The sequence below is a fragment of the Lacerta agilis genome, chromosome 9 (genome assembly GCF_009819535.1).
Source record: "Lacerta agilis isolate rLacAgi1 chromosome 9, rLacAgi1.pri, whole genome shotgun sequence".
Taxonomy (NCBI): Eukaryota; Metazoa; Chordata; class Lepidosauria; order Squamata; family Lacertidae; genus Lacerta; species Lacerta agilis.
Window position 1 is genome coordinate 30,316,196 of NC_046320.1, and position 13,918 is coordinate 30,330,113.

Below are 13,918 nucleotides of genomic sequence, written 5' to 3' on the forward strand. Positions count from 1 at the left end.
TCGGGTAGTGATAAAGCGGGATATCAAATCCAAACTCTTCTTCTTCTACTTCAAATCACCATACTGAAACATTATGTTTGGTACAATTCATGAATTAATGAGATTAAATAATGAATACAGTGGTACCTCTGGTTACGTATTTAATTCGTTTTGGAGGTCCGTTCTTAACCTAAAACTGTTCTTAACCTGAAGCACCACTTTAGCTAATGGGACCTCCTGCTGCCGCTGTGCTGCCAGAGCACGATTTCTGTTCTTATCCTGAAGCAAAGCTCTTAACCTGAAGCATTATTTCTTCTGGGTTAGCAAAGTATGTAACCTGAAGCGTATGTAACCCGAGGTACCACTGTATTGAAGAATGGTAGAAACACTATGCCCTATGCAGCCATTTGAAGACTCAAATAATTAGAATTGTGTGAGAAGAGTTGGGCTGTGCTCACCTCTCACTGCATCTCCATTGATCAGACCACCCCACTCCACATATTGGGAGGAAAAGGTCTGAACTGAGCAGTCTGCTTTGCTCATGTAAGCCCTCGGCTCACTTCCTTCCTGTACAGCAAAGCTCTGCTCCCAAGACACAGGAAGCAAGTTGGCTTGGTTGGTTCCTGGACATAGGAGTCCACTCCTAGGGGCCAAGGTCCCTTTGGACCCCCCAATAAAATATTTGAGGGTGCTGTCCCCCCCCAAAGTTGATGGACACTGCCATTCAAATGGTGTGTGGTCAATTATGCGGGGCAGGGCTTACCTGGGGGCCACAATATTTTATTCAAGTTGGCACCCCGGTCCTAAAAAACGGGCTGTTTCTCTCCTTTGTATCTGACCTTAGGCAAGGCTCTAGCCCTTCTACTACCCCTCACCTCAAGGCGGATCTACACCTGAAAGCATTTAACCATATCTCATCCCTTGGTGCCTTTCACCAGGGGCGGACTTTGGTAATATTTCGTAATACGGTGCCCTGCGCAAGGCCAAAATCTGGCACCCCAAACGGATCTTCTCCATTTTGCACCCCACTCAGAGCATAGCACCCTGTGCAAGGGGGGGGGAACCATCTACACTACCCTAAATCCTGAACTGCTTTCAAGTCAAAGCAGTGTCCTGCCTCCTGGGGGTGGGGGAAGCACTGCGCTTGAGTTCTGGCTGCAGTGCTAAATCTTCAATTGCTTTCCTTCAGACGTGCAAGTCCTTGCTTGACGCAGCAGTAGATGATGGGCAGAGATAACCAGAGCAAGAACCATTCCTGCCCTGGAGTCAAGTCTTTGCAGTATGGAACCGCATGGGCAATTCCAGGAAGATATGGGCAGAGATTATTAAGTATTTCCCGGGTTGGGGGTGGCAGAAAGGTCACCATTCCTGCGAGCCACTCGGATGCGACCAATGATCCTTTCGCTGCACTTATTTATTATTATTTTTAAGTGACTTTTCCTGCTACACCTGCGTTCATTCCCCCACCCCACTTTATTATGACCACCTCCTCGGCCTTATTTCGTTCGTAATGAACCATATCTCTCTCCCCTTTTTTCCCCTTCACTGAAAGAAAAGGGCGGGCAACAGTCACCGCCAAGCACCGTGAGAGAGAGTCTGAGGGAAGGGAGGTGTGTGCGTCGCCGGCGTTGACTTCCAGCCCTCTCTCCCAGCCCGGCCCGCGTCAGCTTGCCCGGCTGGTTCACCTCCTTGCCCTGCCTGCGGCGTGGAGGGTGAAGTAGCCAGAAAAGGAGGCGGCGGTGGCGGCGGCGGCAGGTTGAGATTGCCCCCTGAAGGGATTCTGCGGAGGTTGGCAGGAGAGAGAGAAGGCTGCCTGAGGGAAAAGAGTGGGCGGGCGGCTGGGGCTAGATCCAGGCAGGCATTAGGCGGGAGAGAGAGGGCTCCTTATGGGCGGGCGGGAGCGGGGATGTTCCGAGGGGAGGGAGCGGCGGTTGGCGAGGGAGGGAGGGAGCTCCTCCGAAGGGCTGCTCTCTCCCTCTCCCACACAATTCCCCTCAGGGAGACGGGGAGGGAGAGGGGCAGACACGCACCCGGAGCTCCGCCCGCCCAGGGAGGCAGGAGTTCCAGGAAGAGCCCGGCAGGCAGGCAGGGAGGCAGCAGGCGATTTCCCTCGCTTGCTTGCGCGCCGAGAGACTCCTCGCTCCCCACCTCGGAGGCTTGGCTCCTTCCTCAAGGCGGGGCGGCTTCTCGCGTCAGACCCCTTTCTGGGCGGGGAGGCAGCGAAGAAGAGGAGGAGGAGAAGCAGCGTAGAAAAGAGCTTGTGCCGCGTTGCGAGACTGAGAGAGACGGAGCGCGGCGGCGGCGGCGGCGGCGGCGGCTTCTCACGGGAACAAAGAGGCGCGAAAGCTAAGGCTGAGGGGGAAGGGGGGGCGGGAAGAAGGAAGGAAGGAAGGAAGGCGGGCTCCTTTGCTTTCTCTCCCTCCTCTCTCCCCAACGGCCACTGCGGAGATGGTGAGTTTAACGGAGGTGGGGGGTTGAGAAGGGGCGAGGGAGGCGCTGTGGCGCCCCTTGTCCCCCCGGCGGTGCCGCGCTGCCTTCCCGGGGCCAGGAGGGGGGTTGAGAGTTCTCTGGAGACGGAGCCTTCCCTCCCTCCCTCCCTCCGCGCCTCCTCTCTCTTGTGAGGAGAGGGCTGTGTGCGAGTCCACCTTTGGTAACGAGACACCGCCGCCAGTTGAATCTCCATAGAGACAGCACTCGCCCTCCAGCGGTCTCCCGGTTATGGGAAGCCGGTGCCTTGTGTGTGTTTTTAATGCGTGTTTTCTTTCCCAAGACCAGCGAGCGCCTTTACTCGCTTCCTCCCCCCCCCCGCCTCTTTTTTTGCGTTTGTGTGTTTGTAAATGGGCTTCTCCGCCTGCCTTGTGTGTCGAGGTGTTGCGTCTCCTATAACGTATCCTATGCACGTACTGGAAGCCATAATGTTTAATTTACAGCTCTCCGGATCTCAAAAGGAAGGCGCTCTGTCTGTCAAGTTCGGCTTGGTTATTATTTCATTCTGCCTTACAAAATCCTTTTCCTTGTGCGCCTTGGGAACAAGCTGTTTGGGCTTTCTCCTTGCGTCTTTTTAATCTGCCCCTGAAGTGAACTTTTAAGGAAGTCTCACGTTCATAATCAAACCTCCTAGTAGGCGTCTTCTTGATTTCTGTCTGTACATTTGCTATGCCTTACAATTATCCTATATTAGTAGCTTCCTGCTACTAGCTTGTTTACTCAAATCGTCTTAAGCATGCTTATTCCCAAATCTCTACCTATGAAAATGCTTATGTAATAATAAGCCTGTGTAATGAATAGTCATTAATTGTTTGTTTCTTAAAAGGGTAGTCTCGCTTATGAGAATAATTTTCATCTTCATTTTTCACCAGGCTGCTGGAAAAACTAAATTATTTAAATACAGTACTATACTGAGTTTGCTCTTCTTGGTGGATTTTTGATAGCTGCTGTAGTTGGATGCATGGCCAATGTATGGCTGACAAATACATGTGGCATTCCATTTGATGTAGTTATTTCCCCTTTTTTCTAAGCAGTTTAAAAGTTTGATGACAATGGGTGTTTTCAAGAACTTGAGATCTTAAAAGATCCTGCTGGCTGTGATCCAAAGAGCTACTTTAGATGCACCCAAAAGGCTTGGATAGACCCAATGAGATTTTTGATTTTACTTAACCATAACTGCAATCTGTTTTTAAAAGTTCCCTAATTTTCAAGAGTGATTTGCTGGGGGTGGGGTTCAATTTGTGAAACACAAGCCTTAGAAACTTAAGGACATGTGAACAAGCTGCACCATTTTCTGGCCCTATCCATTGTGTCTTTTTACTGTGGCATTTGGATTTTAACATATAATTGTGATCTGATAGTAACGTTTATAAAAAAAATAATTGGACCCTTTTTGTTTTAGTTCTAAACTTTGGTTATCAAGGTATTTACTTCTAAGACTTATATCTCCTAATTAAGTTAGATTACTACCAGTGCTAAAGTTAAAGCTATGCAGTTTTTAATGTATCTAGGTTTCTTGTAAATATTTGATCTATCAAGGAAAGAAAAATGTCTAGAATGAATGAAGTAGCATGAAAATGTGCAGAGGGTTAAAGTAGTTTCTATAACAATGAAATATATTGTTTTCCACAAGTGGGTCTAAAGCAGGAGCGGGAAACCTGTGACCCTCCAGGTGTTGCTGGGGTGCAACTCCTGTCATCCTGACCATTGGCAAGGGTAGCTGGAGTCTAACAGTATCTGGAGATTGGGTTCCTCATCCCTTATCTAAAGAGACAATCTTATTAGTGAACTACTTAACTGAAGTGTACTGATCACTGGGACAAATTGCTCTCTGTTTATTGCCTGTCAATGCTGAAATTCAGTAATAATAACAACCAATATCTGAATATCACTAAACTTGGTACCTTTGTTTACACAGCACATGTAGTCCACTGTATAAACTATTGCAATAATTCTTTGGTGAGACCAGCTAATATTTAAAAACCATCCTTCTATTCCTGACCCATGTGTTCCTTAACATATCAAAGTGGGAGGGGGGCTAGATTACACATTGAACACAAATACTTCTAAGTGATCCTTGTTTAGAGAAATGTTTCATGGTTTTTAATGTTACTGGTTTGTAAAAACACACACACAAAGCAAGATTACTGGTATTGAAACATCCTCCATTTCCCATTATTATTAATATTGGTTCTTTTTCTTTCTTTGCAAACAATTTCAGAGAGAAGAGTGAAGAGGCATGGATATAACATGAGTTCCCTAACATGTTCAGAAAGGATATGAATTTTGCAAAAGCTTATTCCTTGGTGAACTAGATAAAAGATGGATGAGTCAGCCTTACTGGATTTGTTGGAGTGTCCTGTCTGCTTAGAACGCCTTGATGCTTCTGCAAAAGTATTGCCTTGTCAACATACATTTTGTAAGCGGTGTCTGTTGGGCATTGTGAGCTCCAGAAATGAGCTTCGATGTCCAGAATGCAGGACGTTAGTAGACTGCAGTGTTGATGAACTTCCCAGTAATATTTTGCTGGTTCGACTACTGGATGGCATCAAGCAGAGGCCCCGGAAACCTGGTGGTGTGGTGAGTTGCACAAATTCATTAAGGGTCCAGACTAGCACTGTTGCTAACTGCATTCCAAAAGACCTGCAGAGTTCTCAGAGTAACCAGCAGCAGAGAGTACAAGCACGGAGTCCTCCTGTTAGGGTAAGTGTCCAATATGTAATTAATGCAAGAGACACACATATTCATTTTGGTGATAGCTGTTGATTTGCTTTTACAATAAAAGATAATTAGGGACCCCAAGGGTCATCCAGTCCAACCCCCTGCAATGTAGGAATCTCAACATAAGACTCATAGAAACGTGATGAGTCAACAGAAGATCATGCAAATGGCTTAGTTGGAAAACCCAGCCTGTTAGTCCATTCCTCACTGTAGCTGAAGAAGATGAAGAGACGGAATTTTTTATACCACTGGAATCTTTCTCCTGCCTATTATCACTCATGTCTGCCTTCTACCACCAAACAAATGAGAAAGTACTTTGTCCCTTGAGAGTGCTTTTACAGTCTTCTAGAATTATTAAATGTGAATGACTATAATTAATGCTGTTATTAGTGACAGATATGGAATAGAGGCCTCTCTGGAAACCTTACAGCCTTGTAATTTGTGTGTGTGAGAGAGGGAGAGAATGAACAAACTTATTTTTAGGCTATAGTCCTAAAGTTGATTTCATCTGTTGAATAGGGTTAAGAATAAGATTGAATTGAAAGTATAAAATTTGCATACTAATTACATCTGACATCAATTCCTAATATTATACTTTGTTGATTAGTTATGATCAAGATTCTGCAGTTTTTGTCTGATCTTTCTGACCAGTCCAGAAATTGAAGTTGATGGGTTTCTTCCACCTCCTCATTGCTTGTTTATTTGACCTGTGTAGCTGAGACACTTCAGGTGAGTCTGCTGAGCAGTGCTAAGGAAAACCCTCACCATCCTGCAGAAAGGAGAGGTGGGGTGTATGTCAGCTTCGGCATTGCTCAGAGGAAGCACTGCAGCGTCTCTGCTGAGCAAGGCAAGTGAAATTTGCTGTCTGCCTAGTCTCTTCTGAAGGAGGAAACGGTTGATGGTAGGCTTGCAATTTTGGCCCTACACAGTTAAATTTCTCCAGGTGTCGTGACCAAACAGTATCCAAACCCCTAGCTTTCCTCCTGATACTGGAGCTGGGGAGTAGAAGAGATAATTGTACAACCAACTTCTTCAGTTTCAAAACTGAGAGGAAAGGTAGCTGCTTACAAGAGGGTGGTGACACATTTGCAAAAAGATTGGAAACTGATTGTGATCAATATGATGTCTTAGAAGCTCCTTTTATAAAGGGTTAGTTTACATTTTTCCATTTAAGGCTTTCAAGTTTTCAGTTATTTACAATCTGATTTAAGTATTTGCTGATTCATGTTCTCTGGTAATAATTTTCTGGATTTAGAGGTTTTCAGAATCTTCCCTAGTGTTGCCAAATGAATTTGTAAGCATTTTTAAAGCATTTCTGTCTTTTCACTTGTTTTCTTGGTATTTATTTATGTTGTTGAATGTGTTAGCTGCTAACCTTAGGAATTGGATTTATTACAATTTAACCTAGAACCTGTAATTGGAAATACAATTTTATAAGATGATTCACCTAATTTTGCTTTAGCCCAGTGGCAGGCCATATCAGATTTTCTAAAAGTCTTTATTTCTCATCCAGTGATGCTTGTACATAGAGAGCCTCTGGGTATGGTTTGAATTTGTTGTGCAGTGATTAAGTGCTTCATCAGTTCTGAAGAATGCATTGTATTTAGACAGAGTAATAGTTCAAGCAGTGCAGGGAGAGAACAGAGGCCTTAAGGCATCTAAGCATTTAAAGTATTTTTTTCATTTTGTTACTTGACTTTATGATATTCAGAACAAACACGAGAATAATCTATAGCCAAATTACTAGTTGGGATGGACTCCCTATGGATATGCAACCAATTGCTGATAGAGGGGTGTGGTCTTCTATGATCTATAAGCGCAGCACCTTTTATTTATTTCAGAATAATAGAATATGCCAGACCAAAGCTGGTAGTTATGTACTGTTCTGCAATCCCCTTTTCATTCTATTTTTCACTACATTTGATATTTTGTGTGTGTGTGGGGGGGGGGAATCTGCCTTTTTAAAAATATGTGAACTTATCAGCCAAGTTCAGAAATTGAGGATAAAGCAAGTGGAAGGTTCTTATCTGCTCTCTTTGAGTCTTTTAAACATATAGGCATGTGTGCACACATTTTCAGGCTTGTCTCCACAAGTATGAAGGCTAACATAATTTATCTTTTTTCAAAAGTGAGATTGAATTTTAACAGGCACATTGCTCCCAATACATCTATGCACAGACAGTGTGCTATTTCTTTGAGCCTCATCCTGATCATACATGTGATATGCCAGCACATAGTGTGCTTTCATAGCATTTAGTATGTTTCCTGAAGTTTTAATCAGTTTTTCAAAAATGTTTTTCTGATTTCACTCATTGTCTAAAAACAATGACAGGCAGGAGCATCTAGGATGGTTCATTTAATAGAAATTGCTTAGAAGGGTATGTTTTAAGCAATTTCTTTTGTTTTATAACTTTGTTTCTAGGAGGCCTAGAGACCACCTTTTTTTTTTTTTTTTTTTAAAAAGGAAACTCAGAGCCTGTGGTTCAAGTGAAGGTTTTTGGTAGTTTTTGCAGTTGTCATGGTGCATGTGGACACCATGTTGGTGACTCCTGGATTAGGACTGCAAGAAAAAGTAACAACAATGGGTTGAGATAATATTAACAAATGAACAGATTGAGATTATTTCACAATTTGTCTGTCCTTGGTAGCCAACACACGGTTTCCTAGCTAGCTTCAAGCCGCCATCCCCCCCAAAAAAGGTTTCTCATGCAGAACAGAGTGGTAGGGGGGGGGTTGCCCCACACTTGACTGGATGGGGGCACAGAAGACACTCTGTCTCTGCAACTGGCATGGGGTGAAGCTGATCCCTTATCACAGTGCCATGAATTCAACTTTAATAGGGTAGGACATATTTTGAAATGGTGGGAGGTTTCTTGCAGCTTCCGTGTGCTGTACCACCCAGTATGGCATGAGTGAATCACCCTATTCATCAAGAGGACTAGGGGAAGAAGGGAATAAATATCTTACCTTGTTCTAGGCTATAACATCTCCGGTTATTTCTGAATGCTTCTAAAACATGGCACAAAGTGAGAGAGTGATTCCTTTCCTTAGGGTACAGCAGACTTGTTCACTTACCTCACACTGGTTCTTAAAAGCACTTGAAGCCATGCTAATTTTGTTTTGCTGAGCATGTCCTAGTCTCTTGTGAGATGGGCCAAGTCTTTGTTCCTCAGCTCTTTGTATGTCCAGAAGGGCTGTAGCTCAGCAGAACTCATGGCTTGCATGCAGAAGGTTCCTGGTTCAATTCCTGGCATCAGATAGAACTAGGAAAGGTGCTTGGTTTAAATCCTGTGGAGCCAGTCATTGTAGACAATACTCAGCTAGACGGACCATGGTCTAATGTGGCATAAAGGCAGCTTCCTATAATCCTTTGACTATTGGAGGGTCATGATCTGTCTGCTGAAAGCTTCCACCCTCAAAGTTCAAGGAAATGATTTCTTTTTGTTGACAAATAACACTAGGAAGCTATTTCTCTCTCCTGATGATGAGCTGGAAAGCAGGTATCTCCCATCCCTACCTGGAGACTGAATCTGGGACCTTCTGCTTACAAAGCAGATGCTCTACTACTGATCTGTTACACTTCTACCATAGCTCACTGTCAACCACTTTGACCCTCCAAACACTGGGTGTTAGAATTTCAGTACTGTAGTCTTTTTCACTGAGCATAAGATTTCTGAGACTTTGGAAATCAGCTACAGGGAAAACTAGTGACAGCTGCTGTTATGTTGATTTAAATGAATTTAGATGAGTGCTATTGAATCATACAATCTGCTTTATACTCTAAGGAAATACTAAACCATTAAGTGCCCTTTTTAGAAGATGTTGTGACTTCTTTTTATGATTTATTAATGTCTTGTGATATAATTTTGTGGCTTTTCAAGTTGTGCTATGTGGCTATCTTTTAACTTTTAACTTTGTTGTAATGGGTTATGTATTTGATTTTTTGTGTATTGGCATCCATAACCACATGGATGCAGAAAAGCCACATAATGCAGAGTAGCTTTGTTTGTTGCTACTGTCATTAACTGCAGTTACAGATTTGGTCTTGTTGAAACGTTTGTCAGCAGTACCATATATAAACCTTAATAATATTGTTTTGTGGGAGCAAAACCCTGTACTGATTGGATCAATGTATTCAATAATCTACCTAGATTTTTAAAATTGGAATTTTAGTTTTATGTACATATCTTAGCTAGATATATATCTCCCTGTTTCTTGAACCCGCTGTGTGCTCCAGTGCATCCTTGATGCTGCTACAAGATCAAGATGTTCCACACTGCCTTTACATAATGTATCATATATTGTTGTTGTTGTTCAGTCATTCAGTCGTGTCCGACTCTTCGTGACCCCATGGACCAGAGCACGCCAGGCACGCCTATCCTTCACTGCCTCTCGCAGTTTGGCCAAACTCATGTTAGTATCAACATCCAATTCTGTGAAGAAGTTTGAGCAGGAGTTTTGTATGAATTTGTAAGGTCCTGCAGATGTCAAGGACGCATGAGTGGACTGATAAGCTTTTTATGGAAGACATGTTACCATTTTTTTTCTGCCTGAGTCCATTATTTACGTAGTACAAACACAGATTTTAGTATGAGTTTTTTAAAAAGCTGTAATTTAAGTTCTGATTAGCTTTTACTTAATATTATCCATCAGAAACCTACTTGTGTGCAAGTAAACCTCTGAACTCAGTGGAGTTTACTTCAGTGTAAACATGTATAAGATTGTGCTAATAGAATACAATCCTAAAACTAAACCTCTTTTTAAACCTAAAAAAGATGGCAACTTGAAAAGAACTGATATTACCTTGCTGAAGTATTAGTAATGTTCATAAAAAATAGCTGTGATTTATTCTTTAACTGGAATGGTTCACTAGATTGATTTGAAATAGGTTTTCACTATGTTATCAATAGTTTCTAGACTGCAGGCTAAACAGCATTTTCTCAGTGCTGTGGATCACCCATGAGTGACATAATGATCATGAAACCTTCTATTGTGGTTTGGACTTAGAGCTTCAGGGCTTAATTTGAGCTGAGACTGCCAAAAGACTACTTCTTTCTCTTTGTGTAGAGGCTCATCTGTACTCTTTTTGCTTTTCTAAGCCAATGAAGAGATAGGCCAGAGGAAACAGAATAATGTCTGTTTGGGTGAGATTAGTACATCAGTCCTTAACATGGTTGACCTGAAAACATACCATACCAATTTTTACAAAATTAAGGCTACAGTCCTAAGAATACTTACCAGAGAATAAATCCTATTGAAATCAGTGGAATTTTTGAGAACACCGGGTTTTGCTATAGGTGTATTTAGAGTTACATCTCTGTGTTTTATACAGCTTTCCAGGGAAGATTAATACAGAGTAAAGTAGGATCTGACCCTGGAATCAGGATGAAACAATAGTTAGCCCAAGGGAAACAATAGTTACTAACTTATACAGTATCCTAAGTTAGTAACTATTGTTTTCCTTGGGCTTGCAAAAAGCTTGAGTAGTTTACTAGAGACAGACAGAAGCAGAAAGGAGGCTATTCTAATCTACTAGGAAATATATGTTGCTATATTCATTACTGGAAATGCAGGTATATTCTTAGAGAGAAGCTTTTTGTGCGAGTTCTCTAATTCCAAACATGAAAAGTTTTAAGATGATTGCATCTTGCTGAAGTACTTAGAACACGGAAACAATTTCCCGGTGGTTAATATGTTCTTTTCAAGGAAATAAACTTTGTTCTGTATTCTTGGTTTCTTCCAGGTGAGCTCATTCTTGTGAGGATATATATAAGACACTCCCTGCACATTCTGTTTCACATAGTTCCTTAAAGCAAGCTTTTAAATAATACTTGTATAGCAGCAGCAGCAGCAGCTTTTTTAAGGATAGTAGCCAAATTTATAATTTTGTGAATCATGAATGAGATATACAGCTCTTCTGAAGACCTCTTTAAACAGTGAATACTACTTTTAAAAGGATTAGTCACTTAAATAAAAGACTGATACTCTTGCATGAAGTTTTATTAGTAGAGTATTGTACTAAAGTGTTTTTATTTACAGCTGTCTAGTCCTCTCAGCTTTTCAAGCAGTTTTAGAAAAACACATTAAATAAAAGTTGGATAAAGAGTAGATAGTTGTATTTGGAAAAGCCAGAGCATGATGGAATAAAAAATTAAGTAAAATGTGAACGCTTGTTTTTAAATTTTTGCTCAAGAAATACTATGTTTAGCCCATTTTAATCTTGTTGCCCACATCAAGTATGAGATGTAAAGCCAGTTTTTGAATGTGCAGTATTTAATTATATTACCAACAGGAACAGATATTGCAAGTTAAGTTGAAACCAGATTTGATTATACTGTATTTTAATTGGGACACTCTCTGTAGCAATGCCACAATAGCATTGGCATCTCTTTGAGTCCATGTCTGAACAGTATAGATTCTATTTATTTTGTATCTGAACTTGTGATTTAAAATCCATGCAAGTGATGTGCTCCTGCCAAAAAGCATAGCCTGCAAAAACATTTAGGGAAGACAATAATACGTAAGCAGCACCTTCACCTTATAAGGTATTGTGGGCAGGGGGCAAGGCAAGTGGAGAAGCTCTCTCTCCCCCCCCCCATGGTTCATTCCGGTAGTCTCTCACCTATAGCAATGCCTGCTAGGGAGCAGCTCTTCCTCATAAGGATTCCAGGCTGGTGCAAAGCTTGCCCAACATACTCTGCGCTGTGGCCATAATGCATTTGGTAGTCTTTAAGATGTCACAAAGCTCCTTTATTTTGTGTAGGAGCATGAGCCTGTTCCAATTTCTTTCTAAATTGGCAACAAATCTCTTTGCTCTCCAGAAAATTAGAAGGAAGAGCATGTCTAATGCATATTTAAATTTAAACAAGTAAAATGAATTGAAAGTAGGTTTCTAGATTTTTTTTATATATTTGTGAGAATGCATTTATTGTACAAGCACTGCACAAATAATTAATATTTGCTTAAAACTTTGGAAATTAATGTAACTCCTATAGTGGGAAGTTTAGATAAATGACTTGCTTTGTCTAGCTAGACCAGGCATCCCCAAACTCAGCCCTCCAGCTGTTTTGGAACTACAATTCCCATCATCCCTGACCACTGGTTCTGTTAGCTAGGGATGATGGGAGTTGTAGTCCCAAAACATCTAGAGGGCCAAGTTTGGGAATGCCTGAGCTAGACAGACCATTTCAAAGATCTAGGCTGTATTTGGTCATTCAAGTACTGGGTGTCTTCAGTATTTCTTATCTGCTACGTTTCTAAACTTCAGTCCATGGTTGTAATTACAGTTTTGTTGTTGTTTTTTGTTTATAAAAAAGGACAGTTGTGTTATCTGTGTTAAGGAAAGGGGCATTATGAAAACACTAGTGTGGTTCAGAAAAGCAATAACTTCACTTGCTGATAATTGAATAATCACTCCATACACTTCAATGCTTTTCAGCTAACTCTGGGACCTGCCTGGTCAATAATATGCTACTAAAGACTCATGGCTGGTGCATACTGACAGGGGCATCTTACCCATAGAGGTTAGTGGCGTGGGGCACCAGGGCGCCAGATTTTGGAGGGCGCCACAGGCTGAGTGTCCGGGAAGGAGAGTCAGAGCACGCCCCCTTCCCTGCTCTGGGGCAGCCTGCTCCTCTCCTCTCAGCCACCCATCAGAGTGTGCTGCGTCTGGCTCAGGGAAGCCCCTGTGTGTCCCCTACCACCAAGGCTGCCTGGGTGCCTGACGGGAGAGATCAGGGGTGGACGTGGGGCGCTCCTCTCTGACCGCGTTGTTGCCTGCGCGCCTCCCTGCAGAGTCTGCGAGTGGAACAGGGAAGCGCCCTGTGCGATCCTGGCGCCGAGCGAGGATGGCACAGGTGGCAAGCCACCTGATCTGCTTGCTGGCCCTCCTGTGGTGCAGACTTCTCTGGATGGGGGCAGGTAAGGGGCAGCGGGCACTTAGAGGGAGGCTTCGCAGGAGGCCATCTGGGCTGCGATCCGGGCACCTCTTACTTACCTGCAGCACCGAGCGCGTGTCGGACCACGCAATGTAAACGAGCCGGACTGAAGTCGCCCCCCCAAAAAAGGTTGACAACTCTGGGAAATGGGGGGAGGGGTGGGCGCCGGAGAGATATTTGCAACACAGATAAGCATACTGAGTCTATGATTTTCTGAGATACTGGGATTTTCTGGGCCTAGTACAATATGTCTATTGGGCCCTCTACCATTCACAAAAGAGGTACAAATTTGCATAAAATTTGCCTATGACTTGGGTGATTTGCAAATTTATATATTCTTTTGCAGATGAAGTAGAAGGTACAAAAAAATCTCCCAATTAATCACACACAAGTAAGTTGTTTGATAGACAGAATGTTAGGAGGTGAAGCTTTTTCCATAATTGTATTTCTCTATTAGAAAATACTCAAACTTACTTCTCCCTGTCTCAGAGCTGCAAAAAGTCAAGAGCCCTGATCTTTCTCCAGTCCAATCCTAAACCATTCAAAAAACTCAAGTTTCATAAGTTTTAAGCCAGTTATATTACTTTAGCTCTTTCATAAATTGATCTTAGACTGGCAATACTTCATTCAGTGAAAGAGGCATTGTTATTTCACATTGCTTCTACAATCAACAGCCCCCTTCAAAAAAGTAAAAATAAAAAATATACCAAGGAACTGGAATGCAACTGAACTACACAGGGCTACTTTGTGGAGGTGATATGACCCAACTTTCTCAAACACAATACTTCCCCACT

The 13,918-nt window shown here is 42.5% G+C and overlaps 1 protein-coding gene across 2 annotated transcripts in view; it reads left to right on the forward strand.

Annotated features, from left to right (window-relative positions):
• Nucleotides 1–2,374: 2,374 nt before the first annotated feature.
• SH3RF1 (SH3 domain containing ring finger 1) overlaps nt 2,375–13,918 on the forward strand; it is a 42,247-nt gene continuing 30,703 nt past the window's right edge. The window contains exons 1-2 of one of the 2 annotated variants that reach the window (XM_033160967.1): nt 2,375–2,430; nt 4,688–5,169. In XM_033160967.1, coding sequence (XP_033016858.1) covers nt 4,789–5,169 — 381 coding nt within the window. In that variant the 5' untranslated portion in view covers nt 2,375–2,430; nt 4,688–4,788. The remainder of the gene's footprint in view (nt 2,431–4,687; nt 5,170–13,918) is intronic. The other variant, XM_033160968.1, reaches the window with a different exon arrangement.